Source organism: Condylostylus longicornis, unplaced genomic scaffold (genome assembly GCF_029603195.1).
Source record: "Condylostylus longicornis isolate FDR11 unplaced genomic scaffold, ASM2960319v2 ptg000080l, whole genome shotgun sequence".
Lineage (NCBI taxonomy): Eukaryota > Metazoa > Arthropoda > Insecta > Diptera > Dolichopodidae > Condylostylus > Condylostylus longicornis.
In genome coordinates, this window is record NW_026578048.1 from 2393613 (window position 1) to 2419253 (window position 25641).

The 25641-nt window shown below is 24.3% G+C and overlaps 1 protein-coding gene across 2 annotated transcripts in view; it reads right to left on the bottom strand.

Moving 5' to 3' along the window:
* The window catches only part of LOC129613027 (uncharacterized), a 55822-nt gene extending 31083 nt beyond the window's left edge, over window positions 1-24739 (bottom strand). Inside the window, exons 1-2 of one of the 2 annotated variants that reach the window (XM_055526910.1) lie at window positions 24285-24739; window positions 20938-22861 (exon numbers count right to left, since the gene is read on the bottom strand). In XM_055526910.1, coding sequence (XP_055382885.1) covers window positions 20938-21784 — 847 coding nt within the window. In that variant the 5' untranslated portion in view covers window positions 21785-22861; window positions 24285-24739. Of the gene's footprint in view, window positions 1-20937; window positions 22911-24284 lie in introns of those variants that run through there. The other variant, XM_055526908.1, reaches the window with a different exon arrangement.
* Between the last annotated feature and the right edge of the window lie 902 nt (window positions 24740-25641).

Here is a 25641-nt window from a genome sequence, read left to right on the forward strand (position 1 = left end):
TTTGGTCTTTGAAGTTGGAAGAAATTAAACATTACTGTTATTAGAACATTGGCATTGAGCGTATCCACAGCCTTACTTTTATGCTTTTCTCTCTTTTATAAAAACAAAAATTTATTTGCTAGAGAGAGAATATGAGAAGCACAAAGTAAAAATGCTGTGCGTACACTTACGCTCGATACATACACTTGTAAATAGATGCATTGAGCGGTTTAGGAAATTAATATTCCGAAAAATATCCAAAATTGCTTTTTTTTGTTTAAAATACTTAATTTATTAACTAAATTAATTTTTAAATTAAAATTAAATTTTTCAAGCCTGCCTTGCAAAATAATTGAAATTAAAGATATTTCAGAAATTTTTTAAAGATGGCTATTTAGTGATCAAAAATTCGCTCAAATTTACTATAAAAATTAGTTGCTTTCGCTTTATCTCCCTTCCAACCAAATATTAATTATGTCGTTAAAAAATTTTGTGTAATTTACTAATGATATTCAAAGGTAAATATTGCAATTTAAAAAAAAAATTAAACATTTATTGATCAATTTACTAAAGGAAAATAAAAAATAGCGAATTTGTTTTTTGAAAATTTTTCTAAAAGAAAGTCTAGTGAAAAAAAAATTTATTTAACGCTTTAATGGTTATTTCTGGCGAATACTATAAATTTGTTACTTCCGAATTATTTTACACTTTATTAGATAAGATGATTAATTTTTGTTTTTTATTTATTTTATGCTTTTTTAAACTGTTTAACAAAAAAAAAAAATCTTCATTTTCTGACTAAAATTATTTTTAATATTTTTCCGGTGGAACTCCGCGAAAACAGAAAACATTTTGTTTTCTATAAACAAAGAAAAAAAACCCAAAACAGTTTCAGTTATTTAAAACGTTACGTTTCTTTATATTCAAACATTTTACTTTCACTTGGTTTAATAATTGTGTATTTATTGGTAATAATGGTAAATAATCGGTAAAAAAAAAATAAAACAACGTGGCGAGCAGCTCTCATTGCAGGTAGCAATAATTTGTTGTTTTTTTTTCATATTTTATAATAAATAATTATTTTTAGCGTGTAATTAAATTTACACATATCGGTTTTGTGTTAAAAATTTCACGAATACTATGTATAAAACTTAAGCATATAAGCAGTGCGCATGTAAAACACAGTTATGTTAGTATAATTGTATATATGAAATGCAAGTGTACAAAATGGTTACATGAGCGTATTGAATTTTTGTTAGTTTTTTTGCTTTAATTTATTATAAAATTTTGTTTGGCCAAAGGCATTTAAAAAATTTTCAATTATTTTTAACATTTCATAATTCACTTCATGTAACTAAGTAGTGTTATATTTATTTTAAATAAATGTTATACAGATTACATATGTAGGTATATACATTATAATCAGAGCCGAATTAATCTCAGAAATAGGTTGAACAGGCAAGCTACAGGGTAAGGCTATATATTTGGAAAGGTATGGCGTCTTCAGTTGTTCAATAAGTAAGAGTTGCCATCTTGTCCCCGCTGAAATTATCAATCACAAATTTTATTCAAAACTCGTACTATTTTTAATAACTGTCAACTCTGTAGATTGATGAACATTTGGTATTATACACATTTTTGTTCACTAGAGTAATTGTATTAGCCTGGGGCTTAAGTAATCTCATTAATCCGATTCTGATTATATGATACTAGAAAAATATATGATGTCCTTGTCCTGTATTCAATATTAAAAAAATGCAAAACTTGAAAAATGTTGTTAACATTTTTATTTTATATAACAAATTTTTGTTGTTGGCATGTTGTGTGAAATATTTTTTTGAAAGTAAATTTTAAATATTTTGGAAGAATTTTTCTGTGACCATTTTTATTCTTGTCAAATCTTAAAATTCATATTCTGTCATTACAATTATTCTTTAAGTTGTTAAAATTTTAATTTTGAGCTTTAATGGAGAACAGTGATAATGTAGAACTTCGATTTTAATGCTTACTTTTTTTTGTACAGGAAAATTTTTTAGTTAATAGTCAACCATAGTCAACAACATAGTCTGCCAAAGGAAAGAATTTGGATGAAGGAACAAAAATTTTCAGGAATTGCAAAATTATTTCTTTCTTGTTACATCCAGGATTAAAAAAAAAACCAAAAAGTTTTAAAGTTAACAAGGAAGTTTCACCCTTTCGAAAAATATTAAGTGGAAAATGTAATATGATTAGTTGCAAATTTCAAATTTCTTTGAATAATTCATAAAAATCGAATTGCGAAGATTATTTTCCCAGTGTATACTAAAATGTTTCTTAACATACTCTAAAATACTGTGTTTAAAACAATTTTTTTCATTGTAATATTAAATTTGGCTTCAGTATGCTAGTACACTGAGAGAAAAACTGAATAAAAAATTATTCAAGTTTGTGAAAAACCTCTCTTCCTGAAACTTAACGTTCCAATATTTTCTGAGCAATCTAATGATATAATATTAATATTGCCATACTCAATGTGAAGGAGAGTTACAAATGCATTGTTCATATACAAGTGCATTGATCGTGCTGTTTTAAAATTTTAAAGATCTTTGCAAATCAATTTTATGAATTAATTATTCGTGAAACTTCTTTATGGAACAATATTCGTTACCTACCTTCTGAGTATGCCATTTATTAATCATAAAACAGTTTTCATTTATAAATTTCATAATTCAAAAGTTAAAATCAATCAAAAAACTTAAAATTTTATTCCTCTTAATTGTATGTATGTTTGTATGTACATGTAAAATATGCGTACCTTATGAATTTGTTTGTATCATGACAGCACATTGAACTGTGAAACTGTTTTAAATATTAATATGGAAGTCATTATGAAAAAAAATTTTTTTTTTTTTTGAATAAAAATGAAGGTAAATAATGGAAAGAAATTACAAAACGATTAAAGAAATAAAGAAAAAATTATTAAGAAATGCGCAACTTTTGTATCAGTTTTACATTTTCGATTTTTTTCTTTTTATACAATTTGGCATTGCTTTTGTTGTAATTATGATTTCTGGTTCCGAAAATGATTTTTCTTTATTTGTTGTTGTTATTATTGTAGATTTTGAAGATGGGCTAAATGAGCTTATTAACAATTTGCTTTCTTAATTGTTTCGCAGCATATTTGGATAAGAAAAGAAATAAAAAAGGGCAAAAAATACAGTCTAGTCATTTGTACTTATATTTTTTGTTCGGCCATTCATCTTTTTGGTTAATATTAAAAGACAAATTTTTTTCCGTGTAGAAATTTTTGTACGCTTCATGTTAATTTTGCTACATAAAATTGTACTTCCATATACTTTAAACAGCCATATTTTCCACATTCACTTGGAAATTGCATTATATATACTAATACGTCATGTTTACTCTTTTTTTTCGCCCGGTAAGTATAAAAGTCAGACACAGAACAAATACTCCTTCAATTTATTACTTAGCAAGCACCATTCTGTATACTGTTTATGGTGATACACAGAAGATAATTCTTGTAATTACAAAACGAATTACTTTCTTTGAATGGCGCTAGTGGGTATTTTTAACTTAAAACAATGACATTCAAACAAAAGTAGTGTAAATACAAAAATTGTTTTCTGTATATCATTACAAACTACACAGCGGTAGCACAGAAAAGGTCAAAAGTTTATTTAACAGTTTCTACACACTCTTTAGTTGCGTTTGTCTACAGTTTTTTAACCAAAATATTTACGACAAGTGATAAAAAACACAATTTCCATTACGATTTAATTTTTAACTGACAAATTCTACATAATATCGTATAATAAAAATTTTCTTGTTTAACCTTTTGTGAAACTAATTTTTTCTTTTGGAGAGTTGGCTTAAAAACTAATTATTAATTATTTTTATATTTTATACTTTTGAATTAATTTTGTAAAATTTTAATTTTCATTATTTACAATATTGAAAGATTATTATTTGTTCCGTTTTTACTCTTTATCCGATTTCGGGTGTGTCGATTTTCGAATTAAACCTGTAAATGTGTGTAATAATATAAGAGAGCCCTCTAATTATTCAAAAAATAATATTATCAGAATTGAATACGTGTTATATGTTTGTGTGTATTCAAAATAATTAAAATTTTATTCAAAAATTATTTAATCACTTTCTTTTGAATTTAAAATTTTGATCGGATCATATAAGCTAAATTTAATTTTCTCTTCTCAGATAAGTATTTAATAAATTTTAGAAGTATTGTCAATTAATTTTAATGAAATTTTTACAATTAAAATTCTTAAAATAGAATTAAGGAAAAAGAAATTTTAATTCAATGACATCATTTTTTACATTACCATATTTAATGTGAAAACAATAAAGTAATTGTTTTTGAATGTGAAAAAATTTGATGATCTCAATGTTATGAAAGTGTAAATGCCTCTATTGTTAGATTTTTATTATTCCAATACAAAGACAATAAAATATTGTAATATTTTTGTAAATTTCTATTTTAATAATTTATAGTTTAAATGCTCAAATCATGGGAATAGCTGGGCAGTTAGACCGTTTTGAATTTAGACATTTGTAATAAGATCAAACGTTCATTCACAAGTGGTGACACAAGCGAGCTCTAACTAAATAAAATTTATAATCTCTCCTGTTACGTTTTCCCTTATCACTAACTACTGACAAAATCTGCACCACTGATTTTAGCGTGAAAAAAATACTATGTAAAACGGGAATTATTTTTGAATTGCACTTTTAATTTCATCGACTTTTTATTTCAGAAACTTTCTCTTCAATATTCTGGTTTTAAATATTCATTACAAGGAAATATGTTAAATACCATAAGCATAATGAGAAGTTTATTATAATAATAAACTTAAATTTCCCTTACGAAATTTGAGGATTCTCAATTAAATATTGTATTTCATTTGGATATTTTGTATTAAAAATCCATGTATCTAATTACAATGCGTAAATGAGCATTTTGATTGTAATAACGATTAAATTTAATTTCAGAGAAACTTTACTTCTACACCAATAATTAAAATATTATTCAGTAGCTTATGGAAAGAAGGCAGGTTAATTAATTGATATTTTAATTTTTTAATTTTTTTTTTAAGTCGCCATTAAAATATGCCAATCAACTATATAACATAAAATTGCAAATTTCCTTATAGTATACAGGGTATTTAGCATTTAATTCCAGCATAAAATCGAATGGGTGGAGAAAGGTGCAGATATACTCGTTTTCGAGCTACAGCCTGTTGAAAGAGATGCGTACCCGATTTTTCTTGCATATAAATAAATGTAACCATCGGGGACTTGTTTTATAGGTAATTAAGTAGCTCTTTATTTTTAAATAGACAAAAATTAGATTTAAGCCATAGTTCTCGAGATAAAGCTATTGAAAATTACAAAATTTGTTTTTTTTTTTTTGCTTCGATGCAGATTGTAGCTCGAAAACTAAAATATCTCCACCTTTCCACCCAAACAATGTTTTTTTGGGAATTGATCAAAGAACCTTCCCTGAAATTATCGGCCACCATTAATTCGAGATACCCTGTATAATAGTGTATAAAAATCGCTTCTTTTTCTCTATCAAAATTACAAAATACTTGTGTATATAATTTTAGTTAAACTCTAAAATAATAATTAATACGTATGTATTTTGAATAATTACTGTTTAAAATTGAAATCTTGACCTAAACAGCTTCATTAATCAATCAAATAAAAATCCAAAAACTGTTATACATACTTAAATTTTTTCTTATTTTCCTTATAGACAATTTAATTAAGATTTATATTTTGTTTACATATACCAGGTACATTTTATACTATGTATATTAAATTTTACTAAATATGTACATACACATATTTATACTAAAAATATTTTATTTAAATTATTATGCTAATTTATATTTCAAATACTTATTCGTAAACTGAGTATTGTATACCGCAAGTATTATTAAAAATTTAAGTGGTTATTTACCTTACCAATTATGGTATACAGTCTTGTAATTAATATTATAATAGTGTAAAAAAAATAAATATGGAGAAAATAAGTAACAGATTTTTGTTTATTAACCTTGAAATGACTTTTTAAGCAAATTTTTAAATTAGAAACAAAATTTCACTGCATGCATATTGCATGGTTAATAAAAAAAATACAAAAAAAAGGCGGTAAGAAATATTTAGAAATCATTTTTTTCTGAAAGAGGCGACGCGAACGCGAACGCGATGTGCGGTTGGTGTCTGTGTATTTTTTTCTTTTCAAATATTTTAAAGCAATTCCAATTCATTATATTTTAAAATTTCAATAAAAAAAAAACAATAAGATAAAATGAAAATAAAATTTCGTAAAAAGATTTATGAACTCGCCTTATCTACCGCGTTTTATGAAATTAAAAAAATTATGTAATTTTGATTTTTATAAGTAAATTTTTTATTACCTTTTTAATTCTATAATTTTAAGACTTAAGTATTTATACACTTTAAAAAAATTAATAGTTTCGCCGAAATAGACAATTAAAATCTACATTTTCAAATTTTATAATAAAAATTTTAAAGTTTTAAATAAAATTTAAATTCGAAGCAGGTCGAAAATTTAACAAAATTTTTCTATTTTACGAACTTAAATTTTTTCTGAATTTGGAAAATCGGTATCCCTTACTCAAATTTGAATTTTAAAAATTTGGCATTTCCAAAATATTCAGTGGTGTGGTCATACATAAAAGTTTGAAGAATTTTGCAAATAGAATGCTTTACTAAAAATTTAGGTCAGCTTTTGTAAATTGTAAATAATATGTGTATAAAATTTAATTTGAATTCATTTTTAGTATTGCAACAGAGTTAAATTCGCTCTAATACTCTCATTTAGGTTGATAAAATTGTTGGTACAAAACGGAAGTTAAGAGTATTGTAATAACATAATTTGGAAGAACTTCGCAGCTGAAATACCTATCTTAAGGTTTTAAGATTTAATCTTAATTTAAAACTGAAATTAAAACTGAAACTGCTTCTAATTTTAGTCGAATTTTGAGCGATATTCTAACCAAAAATTAATTGTTACATTAAAATTTCATATTACGAGTAATATTTATTTTTTTTTATTTTCAACTCGTATTTTATTCTCAGTGTAAATTGATATGAGTAATGAGGTTGTCATTATTTTTCCTATATTTTTCTTATAATATAAAGTTTAAAAAGGAAATTTAAATACAGAAAAAAAATTAATTTCAGTTATTCGAAAAGAAAAAAAGAAAAATATAAAATTGATTACAAAAGTTACGACACCGACACTATAGGCATAAAATTATACACTTTAAAAATTCACTTTACTTACTAACACTTCCCTATTTCTTACGATTTAGTTATGAAATTTTTAATTAAGCAATAATTTTGAGTACCTACTCAATGAAAATTATTAATGATAAAATAATTTATTAAAGACTTCAAATATTAAACATGTTAATTTACATTAAATTTTTGTTCATTTAAAAAAAATCAATTAAAAATATGAGGTGTGTGTGCTCTTATAAAATTTATAAAAATAAAAAATAAAGAAGAATTACATAGTTTTACATCTGAAACCTTCCATTATCAACTATGAATGATTATTATTTGATTCTCTATATATACATTTATTTTTTGTCGTACAAAATGAGGAGTTAGGGTTAACATTTTTGACTAGTGTTCAATGTTTTTCAAATGTTATTAAATTTTAATTTGGATACTCTTGACAATATTGTTGTTAGAGTATGTGGTCATGCAGTTATAACTTTATAACAGTGACAATTTTCTTTCCGTGTAGAAAATATGTAATTTTAAGATTTCTGTAGTTTAAGCTCTTTATTCGTCCAGAGAACATTAAAAGTTCTTAGGAGAAAGTAAATAGGGAGAAATTTTGAAAATTCTATTTTATTTTCGTAAATCTTAAATTTGTTTATTCGAAAAACACTCTTTCGTTTTGGGATTTGTGCGGATATAATATGATGTAACGATAAGGACAATTGCAAAGAGTACACGTTACAATCCGACATTTTCATTTCATTGATTTCTTTGTATTCCGAATACAAATACAATATATAAATAAAAAGTAACCGGTTACCTTAAAGCTGAACGAAATTCGCTCGTAATGTGAGCCTATTCGAAAATACAAATTGCTCAAAATTTTTCTATAAACCGAATATTAGAAACTTTAATCGATAAATTTTTTTATATTTAATTTGTAAAAAAGATTAATGTGAAAAACAAAAATTTTAATTGAAAAAATTTGAAAGTTGCAATTGAACTTATTCACAGTGTTAGTTGCTTGTTACCATTCTGTTACGAAAATTGAAATAAAAAACTTAATTAAATTTTATATTGGATACTAAAATTCAATTTACTCCTGTATTTCAGTTTAATTTTTTCCTTTAAGTAAAAATTGATAAAAAAAAAACAAAAATTACAGACATTTTATTGCTATTTTTGACAATCTGTCTAAAAGAACGAAAGCAAACAAAAACCAAATTATTACAACACCTTAAGTAAAGAAATAAATGACTTACAACACCATGTACTTACATATATACATACTTGCACAAATAAGTGTATTGTGGAAAATATTTGAACTAAATATGTAATAAAAAAAACTCAAACCAAAAATACTAAATTGTAAACTGTTATACTGTAATTAATTGACGACTACTGTGTTTTCGAATGATTTTATGACTACTACTGTTCAAATATAATATTTTGACACATTGAATATAACTCTATCTATACAGTTATATTTTATGTTTAAGTGTATGTATGTGTGGTTTTTGAATTTAACCATAAAATCAAAATTTGTATGATCTTATTTTTTTTTTTCATTTTATACTAACAAAAATATTATTATGTGAATTTATTATAAATATAAAATCGATCTGTTATAAATCGGGGAGAAAAAAAAAGAATTGAAAACTGAAATTACGATCATTATTGAAGGTAAACCAGTTTTTGGTATGTCAATTAAAAATTTAAAAAAAAATACAGTAATAAGAATTTAGGTAAATTGTGCACAAATACATGCACATAAACATAAAAATGTGTTTGCATTCACATCCATTGTGGTTGTGTGTAAAATAGTATCGATCGACCATCGACAGTTTTTATAGCAATATTTGGAAAATACAAAGTGTACAGTGCAGTAACCTTTACTTGTTATTAAACACTTTGTTCTGGTAATTTTAAACGTGTGATATTTTGATTTAAAATTTGTTTTTTAAAATGTTATTAAAAAAAAATGGCACTTTTATTGTTAGTATCAGGCCAGACTGCCTAGTATAAAACAGACAATACAGGTACATTATAGTAGGGTGAAAATTAATAATCATGCTATACAATAAATTGAAGGGTAAGATTATTTTAGTATATTTTGTATGAATTTTGACATTCTCTTTATTTTTAATGTGGTTTTCTCTCTCTCTCTCTCTCTAACTCAAATGATGATTATGCTAATCTTGTCAAGAATGTGACAAATAAAGACGAATTTCAGGCAAACCAAGGAAGCACCAAGAGAGCAATTCATTCGACTTGAAACTGTTCATTTTAAAACCGATAAATCAATGAATCCAAATTTAAGCAAGAATCTAGTGCGCACAAATCTAATTTCAGAAAAGAAAATTGGAATTAATGTAAGATATTTGGAAAAAATTGATGTTTTGAATGGTTTAAATAATTCTAATTGCAATGCGACATTGTTGAATAATAGAAGCAATATAGTGATGTACATATTATATAAACTTATGTACCAGATTTTTTATTTTGATCGATATACAGTCTAAATTGATAAAAATCTCAACTATACATTGTAAGTTTCAATATGAATCTGTTTAAGGAAAAAAGTGATTGTAATTTAAAAAAAATTTTTTTTTAAGTTTAAAGATTTGTTCATGTGGTGTTAGTTATATGAAATATTTGTAAACACATGCATACACACACACTTGTACATTAATATTGCAATTCAAATACTAAAAAAAAAAAATTAAATTTATTTGAGTAAATATTTAATAATGTCGACATGAGTGTAATATTTCTGATTTTTTTTTATAAAATCAATTTCTATGCTAATTTAAAATTTGCATGCCAATTTATTTTATAATGTAAATAAAAATTAAAAGTACTGTCAAAAGCCGACCACATTATTCAAAAAAAATTTTTCATGCTACGAGCATATGAAAAAAAATCTGATGTGGTCAGCACATAACCGACCGCATTGTGTATTGTCTAGTTAAATGAAAGTGTTACAGAATATTATAAAAATGTCTGTTAAATACTTCTTTCCAATTTTTAGGACATTAGTAAGCTTATAGTTAACATACTTAGAAAAATGTAAATTTGGCTCTTAGTAGAGTTTCGCTTTGTGCTACCCGAATTCCCTGAAATGCTCGCCAGTTAGTTTCGGTAACAACCAGAACTCAAATATCAAATTTCAAGAAATTCCATCAATTTGTTCTGTGGATATGGTGAAAAATGTAAAATCGGCCCGCCAATCAGTACTCGAGTCCTGATCTTTCCAAAAAAGTTATATGTTAATTGCTTTAATACGAAGAATTTAAATATTAAATTTCAATGAAATCGGTTGATTATTTCTCTTTATATACACAAAAGTGTATGTTTGGCCCGTAGTAAACGTCTAGTTGCCGATGCCTGATTTCTTCCAAAACATACGAGTTTTTGCGGACGGTCGAACGGACGGAAAATTTCAAGTAAATCGGTTGAATATTTTCTTCAAAATGTTCAAAAATGTAAAACAGGCCCGCTAAAAAGTGCAGTTCCCGAGGCCTGATATATACCAAAAGTTGATCGATCCGTGCCATGATGGAACCAAACTTACATATAAAATTTCATCAAAATCGGTTCAGCCGAACTTGAGATACACGCGTGCAAACACAGACCGACAGACGGACAGACCGACAGACCGACAGACCGACAGGTTGCTAAAAATAGTTTACTTACACTTGAGAAGTGCATTCCCACCGAAAACTTGATATGGAAAATTTGATGCCATAACATAACCTACCTATTGTTTACACAATACGGTCGGTAATAAATTTAAATTAATTTTTCTAATTAAATATATACACATACATACATAGTTATGACATATGTCAGAATTGAATTTATGAATTTTGTTTAAAAATTTTTTTTAATCAAGTAGAAAACTTAAATCAAAATTTTTAATTTTCTATGAAAATTTGTACCACAATACAAGCAAAAATTAATTAATTAATGTTATTTTTGTGTTCTAAGTATGCAAGGATTTCAAACACGGGCTATAGTCAACAATAAGCTGATAACAATAAATATGTGAGGATTCTAGAATTATAACATTAAACTTAAACAATATTTGTTTCCTAAGTCAATGATTTCATAACCAATAGACTGATGAAGAGCCATAAGAATTTTTCGAACAATATCCAAATTTAATTATTCCAATAATCCAATATTGTCAAATTTGGAATATAAATAAGCCAAATTAATTAAAAATTTTCGATAAATTTTGTTTTTATCAATAGTTTAAAATTTATTACTCTTAGATTTCCATAAGGAGTTTTGGATGATAGGGGACTTTGGAAACTTAAATATTTGTGCAGATATCGCGAAATCATGCAATAGAGGCGTTATATCAAGAGTAAATTACATTATGCATGCAAATTCAACAATTATGCTCGTTGTTTCATTCATAAGGGGTAATTAACTTGGGGAAAATAACTACATTAAATTGGGACCAGAAATCACATAAAGAAGAAAACAATGAAATAACAATAAATTAATTTGTGGATATAATAAATTCAGTGTTACAAAATATGGGTCTACTAAAAATTATGTAATATTTAATTGCCCGCAACTATTAAGAGGTTGACAGCCACTATTCTCGCATATCAAATCAATTTCATATTATATTAAGATAATTTAGATATTGATGAAGTGTGCCCAAGATAATTTTCAATTTTTTTTTAATTTTAAATCGAAAAATTATATTCAAATTTGTTCTAAATTAACCAAAATAGAAAATATCAAGAAATTTTAAATAATTTTTTCTTGAAACTACACAAGATCATAAAAAAATTTTTTAAATCTGTCATACGCTTAATAAATATTCCTGCAAGTGACACAAAAATAATATTCTCTGTTCAAAATCGTCTTAAATTTCAAATCAAATTATTGAATTTCAAATTACAATAAATTATCCAATCACACCATCAAGAAGAAAACCAAATACATACATGTAGAATTTGTGTATAGAGTGTGCAGTTAAGCAGCAGTTGTTATAAATTTTAAAATAATAAAGCTTATTAAAAAGTCATTAATAAATTCTAACAAAAAAATATTTTAATGATTTTACGATTTGAGCAAAAAATTTATTATTTAATAAAAGTTTGTTCAAGTGAACTTTGAAAATATGGCGAATGCTATAGTTAAGCTAGAAATCCAAATATGGGAAGAAAATGATAATTTTTTAATATAGTTGAATTTTAAGTATATTAAAGTTTCCCATATTTCTGAAGATTCAAAAAAATTTAATGCAATTTTTTTTGATTTATTGATTTTTGAACCAAAACACAAGTATGCATGTGTGAAAAACTAATAAAAAAAATTACAAACAGAAAAAAAAAGAATTGCTCTAGCATCTTCATAAATTTGTTAAAAGTCATGTAATTTCATTTTTTTTTATTTATTTTTCGTATTTATGTTATGGGAAACTACATAATATTAATTTATGTCTAGATCTTACAATACAACCAACATTTTGAAAATTTATTTTATTTTCATATTCGTGTTATATGATGCTATATCATCGTATACATTATTGGATTGAAATTAAAATTAATTTTTTTTATTTTAGAAAAACATTAATTGGATTTGTTGGTTCAATTGCAAGAGGTGTTGAAAACTGAAAATAACATTGAATATGAGTGGCAAATTATATAATGATTTTGTTTGTTCGTGTATAACATTCTATAAATATGTTTATCATCTATATTTTTAGGATGTTCATATACGAAAAACTTGGAGAACACGATACGGTATATGCATATAGAGGCAATTGCCTAGATTTCATTTTGAAATGCTTTAAATTTTATGTTTAATTATTATTATGCCATTATAATTATTATTATGCCATTACATTGCAGGAAAACAGGATTAAGAATATTTCTATCACCATAAAACCTATTGTGTTGTATTGAAGTAAAAACCTGAACGCAAATCAATAGCACATACTCAATAAACAATAAGCATTTAAAATGATTTGCATAGTCTTCTGGCCAGTACATAGAACTGCAAAAGCATACACATGAAGTATCTATATGTTAATGCATATCAAGAAGTAGTTAAGAAAACTGTAATCTGTTAATATGGAATACATAAAGAAAACGTAAAATAACTTGAAACGAAAGGCCGAAAATAATTTGACTCAGAGCAATATTAATGAATAAAATACCGATAGAAAACACACTTTAACATCACAAATCAAACAATATACAAGAAATGAAGTGGCAATGGGGAGGCTATACAGAATCAATGTGAACTGGACAAATTAATAATTTACAATTTTGTATAAAAAATTGCATATTTTTAGGTGCCAATTATTCTCTTTTATTAAATCTTCATTTTTCTGAACTGACCCAGCTTTCAAACTAGATTTTATAACTGTAATTGTCAACAGCACTATATTTATAGCATGTAAAATTAGGAAAAGATTAATTGAACTCATTTAAATGGGTCTTCAAAATATTATTTAATTATCAATGCCTTGAGATTTTTTAAATAAATGTTTCTTTCTGCATCGTTTCTGTATCCTAAAGTTGCATTCTCTGTTCATTTATTTTCTGCATACATTTTATATTAAATTGAAATTTCATAATTGAAGATGAGGTAGACCGGAATATGAATCTTCAATTTATACATTATAGCTTATACAAATAAAATTGCCAGCATTTTCTGTTGCTCTTAAATTAGTTAGTTTTAAAAATTTAATTTCTAATTTCAAGAAAAAATTATATAATTGGCGTTGATTTAATTTCGCGGGTTGAATTTAGTTTTTTGTTCTGTTTTTCTATATAGCTTCAGTAATTTAGCAAAATATTTTTCTTTAGCTTTTTTTAATTAAACTATAACTGGAACCTATTTTATTGGTTATATTGAAATGATCTTTTCTGTAACGTGATACTAATTTTTATGATCGAATACCATTATGGTGTTGATCTAAGTTTAATAATTAAAGTTCTCCAATTAAGAAAAAAAATTTTTATGAGGTTGGAATTTAAAAATGATTAAAAAATGAATTTTTCTCTTTTATTTTTTTTTTTTTATTAAAAATTAATGAGGTTGGCTTAATTTTTTTCTAATTATGTGAATTTATTTGAAATTTTTTTTTTTAATATATGTAAGTATGTGTATATAATTGGTTTTGAAGGTTAACATACTTGAACTATATAATATGAATGTATTAAAATTATGGGAATGATCTAGATTTTGGAATATTGTATTTTTTACCCAACATGTACATACATACATAGGCGCTCTTTAGCATAATATGAACAAGTGAGGTGAATTCTTATTGCTCTTTCAATCTTTTTTTTGCAATTCGATGATGCAGAGAAATTGTGCATGAAAGATTTTTAAAATTTGTGTAGTTTTACATAAGAAAATACTGAAATTTAATGAAATTTAACTTTCTGCATCAATCAGTCACATAACATAACATAACATTGAATAAAGGTTTTAGGTCAACTATGTTTTTGTTTTATTAAGGGAGTTTTATGAATAAATCTGGATTTAACAAAGAAATCTTTCGTTAAAAGCCATACTTAGCTTTTGTTTTGCAAAATAAGAAATTTAATCGAAGAATTTCGAAAATGTTATCGTGGACTGTTAATTTTTATTTGAAAATTTTGAAATTTTTATTGGAAAACAAAACTGTAACTAATGCTGTTGGGATTTTTGATTTTATCTACTAAATCTACCATAAATTTGAAAATCTACTTTAACATATTCAAAATTCTGGACTTAAAAGAACCTGAATATGATAGTAACACTTATAGACGCTTTTAGCATTTTTTTTTTGTTATAACGATTAGCCTCAACTCTCTCAATCAACTCGTTAAATTCATTTAAATCTCGAAAAACTTTCTAATTGCGTAAAAATCTTTATACTTTAATAAAATAATGATTTTGACAAAGAAATTACTTTTTATACTTTAAATGTTTATTAAGCGTCGTATAATAAATTAAAAGCCTGATGGTTGATCTTGTAAAATTTTATTAGGGTCACATTATTTAATATCAGAAAATTTCTAAATTAAGTAGGTACCACTCCTTCAAAATATTCTTCAAGCAGAACTCTTAACCTTAAAATTAAAAGTAACTATTATATTTTATTTAAAATTCCAATGACATTGACAACAACTATTTAATTAGAATGTAAATGTAATCAATCAATTTAAATTATTTATTTAATTTTAGTCCAATTAAAACTATTTAGTCTAATAAACAATTTATTTATTGTACTCGTACTGATATTTGCTAATTTTTAACCCATGTACTGGTGAACTGTAAATTTTGTTTGTGATAATTATTTCAAAAACTAGTGTGATTTTTTGACTATTATTCTAAAATTCGAAAAGAATATTTATGACTAATTTTAACTAAAATAATTGTATTGCATCGTTAAATTAGAATTTCACTTCGTTAAGTTTCGTCAAGTTAGAATTTCATTTCATTAATTTAGAATTTTTCTTCGTTGAGGTTGGATTTTGATTTACTTATTAAAAATTTCAATTACTTAAGTTTAGAATTTCATTTCGTTAAGTTACAATTTCGCTTTGTTAGATTACAATTTTGATTCCTAAAAAACACTTACGTTTCTTAGATTAGAATATCGCTTTTTTATGTTAGTTTAGAATTTCGCGCTTTGCTAAGTTAGAATTTAGTTTCGTTAAATTAGAAAATTTTGGTTCGTTAAGTTCAAATGTAAATTTAAATTAATCTTTACAAGTTTTCTATTAAATATTGAGATAAAATTTTTATAATAAACTGTACAATAAGACAAAAATATTGTGCTAACTTAATGAGGAACCTAGGAAATTTGTAACATTGTAAAAAAATTGTTGAACATTCTAGTAGTGAGTGGTACATTAGATGTTTAATAAAATTTTTAATTCCAGATCGTATGACTGCTATTGATCACATCATAAAAACTGGAAATTCACACTGTACAAAACCTTCTTTAATATGTGTAAATACATATATGAAAATTTTAGTTTGATATATTCAGATTTCCGTGTAATTACCAATTATATAATACTTAATTATTACGATCAACTTATTATTAAAAAACCTTAAAATCTATTTAATAGTTTTTTTTATTGCCAATCCCTGAATAAATTCGAAATATTTTTGTTGAAGATCTCAATGCGATTCTCTTTTTAATTTTTTTTCCTCCATTTAAAATTTCGAATATAATACGATTAAGTATTCCGTAGACAACTGTGATTGCTTCAACGATATGACAATAAAAATTAATATAAAAAAATATAACTTCAAAATAGAAAAGAAAAAAAATTATAATTCAACTGTTATAAAATAGTTAAAAAATTTAAATTAAATTTTTTTTTATTAAAAATTTTATTTCAATGAAATTCTCAGTACCACATATGATAAAATTAAAAAACAAAAAAAAAACCTTTTGACAACCTTTAATTTAATGAGAGTTCACTTATGTCATAATGTCATTTATTGTTTATAAGATTGTCATAATTTATGTGTCACATTTGAAATTATAAAAATTAAAGAAATTTTTTTTTCTTTTCATTACATTTTTAAATAATTTATTCAAATAATTCGTAATATATGAATGACAAAATTTTCTATATTTTCTATGCTTTTTTTATTGTTGTTGTTTGGTTTCGAAAAGACGTGCCCATATTTTGACATATCATAAACGTGCCTACAAAAAAAATTTTGATAACATGAAAAGTGTTAGTCTTAGTACTAAATTTGATTAAAAATTGGTTATATTTAAAGAAAGTCTGGTCTATTAATGTTTCACGTTGGTTTTCGAAACTGTAAAACATTTCAAAGTTCAATTATTATGATTTTACTAATTATAGTATACCAAGAAGTGTACAAATTTTATTAACATCCTCAAATCGCGTTCAACATAAAATTACACATTAGGCTTATTATGTTTAGCGGCCCCATTCGCCACAGTTTATTTTTATACAGATTTGGCGAATTCGACAAATTTTTTTGAAAATTCAACGAAAAATCTGGCAAATGGGATCGTGATGTGATGACAAGTAAGATCAAAAGTATAAAGGATTTTGTTGTGATCGTGAATTTTAAAATACTGTCAATATTGTACAATGTTACCATTGCGAAAACAAATTTGGCGAAAAAAAAAATTGCATTCGCTAATAATTAATACTAAATGCTAGCGATTTCGCTAAAACAAGGGAATTTTACAAGCTAAAAAAATCTGTGAAAATTTTTCAAATTAGAGACTACCTACAATTTAAAACTCCTACCTTAGAAATCATTTAAATTACTGTGATAAAATTTAACACGATATACACTATATTTTACATGGAGAAGGTAATTATTTTGAAAAACTATAGTCGAAATTATCTAGTTGTTTCCATGTAAAACTCATAGAATTATTCATTCGGAAGGCTATCACAGATTCGGCATAATCTTTACCAACTCTCTATTGTTCTTTCTTTGTAATACTCTGGTAATTTACTATTTTTTTCGGAATACTTTTTTTGGCTCCCGAGTTATATATGAATGCGCATATTTTATGGTATACATATTACATATTTAAGAGCTCTTTGGTGATTAATAAAATATATTCATATTCATATTTAAAATATTTTAATAAAATTTCTAAAAAACATCAAACGTAAGCTTTAAGTTCCTATTCAAACATCTTTGAATTGCAATGTTTTTTTTTGTTTTGTTTCTTATTTCATTGATTTTTTAGAGTTTCCTCACATTTTAACTATATATAAGTAGTTATAAAAGTGTTACAAAAGGGAGGAGGGGGGAGAATTGTAATTTGAATATTTGCATTGCAAAACAGTAAAAAAAAATAAATAAATTTTTTTATATAAAGGGAAAGTGTTTAAATTTCGATGGATATTTGGAATTCAAAAATGTTATGGCTAAGCAAATTTATTGTATTTTCTTTTTTATTGAATAGATAAACTTCATATACAGTTGGTCACGTAAAAAAAAAAAAAATAATTTTTTTTTTGAGTTTTTTTTCTCTGCACGCTTGCTAAATAAAATGCGTTGATGCGTTATTTTCAATTTAACAGGTGTAAATGAAGAAAACATTAAAAAAAGAAAGAAAAGAAATTTATTGATTTTATTTTGAATAAAATTTTTTTTTCTTTAATATTTAAAGGTTTGGCAATCGATGATATTTTTTATAATGTTTCAAAATTAAAAGAAATTTTAAGTTTTTCTATTTTGAATAATTAAATATGATTGAATAATTGAACGCAGAATATTTTACCATATCAAAATATCCAATGCTACATAATTAATCAAATTTATAATGAACTGAGGGTATCTATATAGAATTGTAGAAATTTTTTCAAATTCTAATACAATAAACACTTAATTAATAAAATTTGTCATGCCTTAATAATATAAGAATTATATAGAAAATAGGTGAGCCCTTTCAATACGCGATGATTCTTAGAAAATCTTATAAAATGTAAATGACCATTTAAATACACGCACTTATTTCTTGTAAAATCAATCGTCCGACTATTGGAATACTATATAATAGAAATTATAACAAATTGGAATTTATTCAGATTTATTTTTGTAATATTGCATTCAAATGATGAATTATATATAGTAAGAAGTTTTTCTTATATGTTTGAGAATTTTTCTCATTAAATTTTCTTTGATTGATTGGCAATGATGTAGACAAAATGATAGCATAGTTCGGCATATGCATTATTAATTTTATTTATTGAATTTATTTCGAAAATTTATTAAAAATTCAGAATTGTGTTGAAACAATTCAAAAATTAATTTCTTTAATATCATTAAAAGAATGCGTTCTCGAACATAAAATTATGAATTTCATAAAGAAAAATCCTTACGGTTAGGCTTATCTTTTGAGCAAGTTTAATTATTTGAGAAACGATTTTAACAGAAGCTGATATGGCAACGTGGTGCAAAAGAGTTTTGAGGCTGATATTTTTTTTTACAACGTCACTTATATTTTTGGTATGTTGAGAATTTAGCGAATATAAGGGTTAAAGATTTTAACCGGTTTTTAAAAAAAAGTGAAGTATGTTTAAATTAGAAATTATGTTAGAGAGAGATTTGGGACTAAAATAGCGCGTCTAATTCGTCTATACGTACACTATTTTCAATTCATATATCAATATTTTTAGTGATTTAATATGTAAATGTCCAATTTTCAATGTTTAAGTACTATGAGAGTAATTTTCACTCCTGTATAACAAAATTTGAATATACAGAATATTCCACATTGTGTTCAATTTATATACAAAGTGCTCAATTATTTATAAGTGAAATTAAGTCCAATCTCCTGTACTCTAACGTTAAAATATTTTTCCAATAAAATTTATTGGATTACCAGATTTAACAACTCCAGTACTGCATTTAAATTAAGTCAATATAATTTCTTATTAAATTTATTTTACTAGCAATTTATAAATTTTAATAACATTTACATAAAGAAATTTTTTGACTAGAAAATCGTTCGTATCCCAAGTGTACACTACAAGTGAAAACATTGGCGAATTGACAAAAAAAATAAATGTAAAATTTTTTTACATTTACTACTGGCAGACTGCCTCTGATTTGATGAATTTTAAAAATTTCTATTCATAGTAAATAACAAACAGGTGACATATTTAATCTAAAATATATACACTTGAGTGCATAGTTTAGTAAAAATTTATTTACTTGCCGAAGGTAACCTTTCTATTTTTCAAATTGATTTTCTTTTTATATACCATGTAAAAATTTTATTTTATTGTCCAAAACAGTTTCTTATTTTTCGTTTATATTTTTTTTTTTATTAAAATGTCATTTGAAAAAATACAAACTTTCTTATTAAATATTTGCATAACCGTGTACGGACGCTATTTAAAGACAACATTTCAAAGTCAACAAACTATGGGTATAGGTAAATAATGAGTAAAGTAACACAAAAATAATAATTATGAAGAGAAGAAAAAAAGGAAAGCAAATAAAATTTCGAAAAAATGAAAATATTTTGTAGGCATCTCACACATTTTTGTCCCAGATATAGTAACAACTTCCTTGATTGACAACGCGAGGTTGTTGTCTTAGACCCAAAAATAAAAACAATTTGTGTTCTCTTCTTTTTATTTTTATACTCACAGTTGATTCAACTTTGAATTTTGATTGAACAATGAAATTATACAAAAAGTTTCGTGCTATATTTGTTGTGTGTGTTTTTTATGAATTGAACAACAGAAGCAACAAACTAGCACCAAAAACGAAATAATGAACGCAAAAATCATTCAAATATGGCGATAAAGATAAGAGAAATGAGTACGTTTTGTATTTTGTTTTTTTTTTTTTTTGGTTTTGCATGGCGAATGAATGAAAGTGAAGTTTTGGTTCTGCTGTTTTGTTTTCTTCTTTTGGTTTTCTTTCTACATAAAATGGAATGCTCGATAATTCAATAATGAGGGAAAAAGCGGATATTGTTATAATTGGCAAAGTTTATCATACTTTTTCAATATTTCATCTTTAAAAAATTCTCGGACGGAAATAAAAATAAGAAAAAAAAGAAATTTTTTTCTTTTCGAATATAAAAAATTTTCGAATTCATTTTTGTAGCTCAGAAATTATTAGATTTTAATATTTTGTATAAAATATAAAAATAAAAATAAATAAAATTTTAATTTTACTTACAATTTTTAACAGATGTATAACCTTCAGCTGCACTACTATTACTTCCGCTACCATTTAAACCAATTCCACCATTACCATTTAATAACATTTGATGATGTCCATTTGATGTTCTACCAACACTATTTAATGTTGTTGTACTACCAGCTCTTGAACGCCATCCATTACCGCTATTACCACTAATACCGGCTGTTGTTAAATCACCATTTGATTTACTTAAACCAGAATTTGTTGATACACCTAAACCACCTAATGTGCCATAAACACTACTACCACCACCAATGCTACCAGCTCCACTAATACCAATACCACTTATAGCACTACCTGGTGGACCAGATTCTAATTGTTTTGCATATGAATTATCAGCGTATGCATGAAAACAACATCTGACTAGAGCATTTGCTGCTGCTTCCCTTTTACATATAAATACATGACATTCTAATACTTTAATACCAGTTGTACGACGTAATATTGCAGCAAATATTGGTGGATGTTGTGCTTTTGGCATACGGGCAAATGGTGAATCTAATGGTAAAAATTTTGGTTCTGGTGGTGATGAACTACCACGTTCTGGTATTAAAACTTGTCTAACAGCAGCACAATAATGTAATGATTCAATTGGAAAGAAACGTGTTACTTGTTTTAAATTTTCATCAACATTCTCTAATAATATACCATTTGACCATACACTTAACCATGAATCAATACCTTTAGCTCCAATTGCACCCTCTGATGGATATAAACTACGTAATGGTTCTTGTATACCTTGTAAACCATCTTTACTTTGACGTGGTACAGCACTACCTAAATAAAGGACACGACAACGACAAATTGGTGTTGATTCAGCCATTTTTTCTTTTTCTTGTGTCTTTTTTGTATGATTTGCTTATGAATTCTTTTAATTTTTGTTTTAACAGGGAATTTTTGTTATAAAATATTTGATTTTTTTTTTATTATTTTATATTAGATAATTTTTTTTTTAGGAAATTATTGTACTTTTTTCCCTTAGAATTTTAATTTTATTAGATTTTTTTCTCTTCTCTTTAAATATCAAATTTTTACATAATTTTAATTTTAATTTTTTTGACTAAATTATTTTTTATTCTTCTATTCTAATATTTCTTTCTCTATTGATAATTTTTTTCTTTTTAGGTATTCTCTTTTTGGAATATTCTTATTTAAATTTGGAAAGAATAACTCGTTTAATAAATCAGAAATTAAAAAAAATATTTAATTTATTCACTTTAAACCTTTTGAATTTTCGATATTTGATCACAATCGAATTTCTAGTGAAGAAGAAAGATGCAATATAAAAATTAAGAAAGAAAGTATGATAAACTTGTGTAAGAAATCTCAAATGATAAAATTTATTGATAAAATTTTTTTAAAGAATAATTAAAAACAATAAATATCGATTCTCCTTGCTCTTATTTCCTCTCGATTGCTCTCACTGTTCTAGTATATTCTTCAATATATAAAAAAAAAAAATAATTCTTCATTTACAACACTTCTTTTATAATTCCAGAGAGGTGACACACTCCACAAATATTAAATCAAAAAAAAATTATTAAATTTTTCTAACCACACTTTTTTTTTTCTCTTTTGAATGAAATTGTAAAAATTTTTATACTTTTTTATTCGTTTATAAAATAATTTCGAAAAATTTCATAGAATATTTTTTATTATATTTATTTTAAATATCGATATTTCGAATTTGTATTTATTTTGAATTGATTTGGAAAATATTTTCCATTCCATTATTATTCGGTATTTTGAACTGGTTTTTTAATAAAAATGTTAAACATTCCGATCACGTTCTAATCATTTAAATTTAAACACACACAAACACTTTCATATATGTTGTATATTATTTAAAACTGTTAATATATTATATTGTAAGTATTATATTTAGATTTGATTTTTTTTTCTATAAAAAAAAAATAATAAAATTAAATACATTCACAATTTATTTTTTACTATTATTCACCGAGTAAGTATTATGATAAATTTTTTTTTCTTTCGAAAATTTTTTATAAAAAATAATAAAAAAAAAATTTTTCTTAACTCTTTAAGTTTATTTTTATTTATAATTTATACATAGATAATTTTTTTTTTTAAGATCTACACTAATACAAAGAAATTTCATTTTAATTCATCATAACAGTTGAATATTTTTTTGTTAGTGTAATATTTCTGTCATTTTATTGAGATTATATAGGTAAATATATTTTTAATAATTTTAATTCACAATAGTAACATAACATAATATTTTTCTTTTATATAATTAATTAAGAATTTGTTTTACATATAAAAAGTATTTGTTATATTTATTGATAATGAGTTTAAATAATTAGAGTATTTTAAATTTAAAAATCTTAAATCTCATTTATTTGTATATATAATTAAATGCTTTCATCCAGCAATTTCTGTTATATTAAATTGCAAGTAATCTGTCAAAATGTATAATATTGTTATATTTTATATTACTTAATTCGATTTTATTTTCATATAAAACCAAAATTTTATTTAAATTTAAAACCAAAATATTGAAATTTCACGCAGAATATTTTTCTTGTTCTTTAAATTAATCATAAATTTTTTTTTTGTTATATAATTATTGTTATACTACGTATATTCAATTGTATGTGCTTGTATAATAATTGTATTTTTGGTATATAATTTTTTTTCTTTATTTACATATACACATTCCGTTTTCCTTTTGGAATTCCTTTACAAACAATGATGGGTGATGAGTGCCTTCTTATGTTTTTTTTTTTTAATTTTGTAGAAATATATTATTCCGTGTTGAGTGTATATAACAGAAACAATAATAAAAAGGAAAAATAAAGAAAATAGAATAATAATATATATGTTTTTTTGTTTTTTTTTTTTCTATAATATCTTTCCTGGTTAAAATAATATGGCGGATAATTTATTTTTAATTAAAAATAGATAGAAAACAAAAATTAAACAACAAAATATTCTAGTGTGTTGTCTAAGAGGACAAAAAAAATTAAATTCAATTATTTTAAGAGTGTGTGTTAAAAAAAATAAGGTTTTTTTTTCTTCCAAAGTTTTCGAGATTATTTTTATATTTTAAATTTACGAATTTTTTAAAATAATTAAGTTTAAAACTTGTTTACCAAATATTTAAAAATATTTTGAATTTTTATTATTTTCTATTGTGAATTAATTTATCCTTTATTTCACTTTGAATAAAATTTTGAATTTATTCGGGCTTATTGTGTGTTTTTATTTTGTAATTGTTTTCTTAATATTAAATTTTTCAAGTCAATTATATAATTTTTAATTTATTTATAATTAAATTTTAATTTAAAAAAATTTTATACTTTCGAATTTTTTTTCTGAAATATTTCAGAATGCCACAACTTCAATTTTTTTTATATTTTGTTTTGTATTTTGTTGTCTGTGCGATTTCTTTGAATTTTAAAACTCTTTGTGGAAAAAAAAATTTAAATTTAATTTTCTTAAGGCATTTTTTTTTCGCTTATTTCTTTTTTATATTAGTCAGCCTTATATTTATAAATTTTTGTTGTATTTAAATTAAAAATTTTTTATTGCTTTTCTTGAAGAATTTTTTTTCACTTATAAATCCATTTGAGTATTTTTTGTAATTTCAATATTAAATTTTCATTTTGCAAAAAAAAATGCAATAAAAATCTGTGAAATAAAGAAATTTTGTTTTTTTTTTTGTATTTATGTGACCAAACAGTAAATATATACGCGATCCGTATCGTATTCAATTTAACACCGGATTACGAGCGATACTCGAGAATAACTAATAAAAATTGCGACGTGGTATTTTTCTCAAGTCTCAAGTCTTTAGTAATACGAAAAGAAAAAAAAATATAAGAAAAAAATGTGGAAATAAAAGAAAAAAATAAATGGGAAAAAAAGCAAGACAACTTTAAAGACTTCGAAAATAAAATAATAAAGAGAAAAGAATAATAAAATACAAAAATATTTTATTTTAATGGTAGACTGTGTTACCTGTATAAATTAAAAATTGTTGTGTATTAGTACCTGTTTTATTATTGTGTGACTTCGTTTTCATTTTAATACACTCGAACTCTCGTTTACGTCAATATATTATTTTTAGTTTGCTTTCAATAAAGAAATACACGATGAAGAATAAGAAGCAAGCAAAAAAACAATATTAAAGAAAATATAAAAATTGAATGTATTGGAATTTTTTGTCTAACATAATGTATGTATATGAGACGGGGAATAAAATTTGATTTTATATAATTCCTAAAACAATAGGATACAAGCTTGTAACGAGTATGTAAAATTTTGTATTAAAATAATATTTAAGGTGACCCAATGCACTATAAATAAAAACAAATAACTATGATGAACCTTTTATTCGAAAGATCTCGGTTCAAAATCCTGAATTTAGAAATTATGTTGTCTCTATACTGAACAATTTTGTTAAAGTTTCTCGTTTAAAATTTGATTAAAAAAATTAAAGCATTGAAATCTTTTGTTTTTTTTTTGTTTGTGTTTCAGTCACATAAACAACAATAACAATTTATGAGTGTGATTACTTCTGGAATGAAACAGCAATTTCGTTTTGCCGAAATACAGCTTAGGTTATAAATTTTATATATCAAGGGTCTTGAAAATTGAAAATTATAAAAACATTATTAAAGCCATCTATCGGGGGATAAGGAAAAAATACAACTA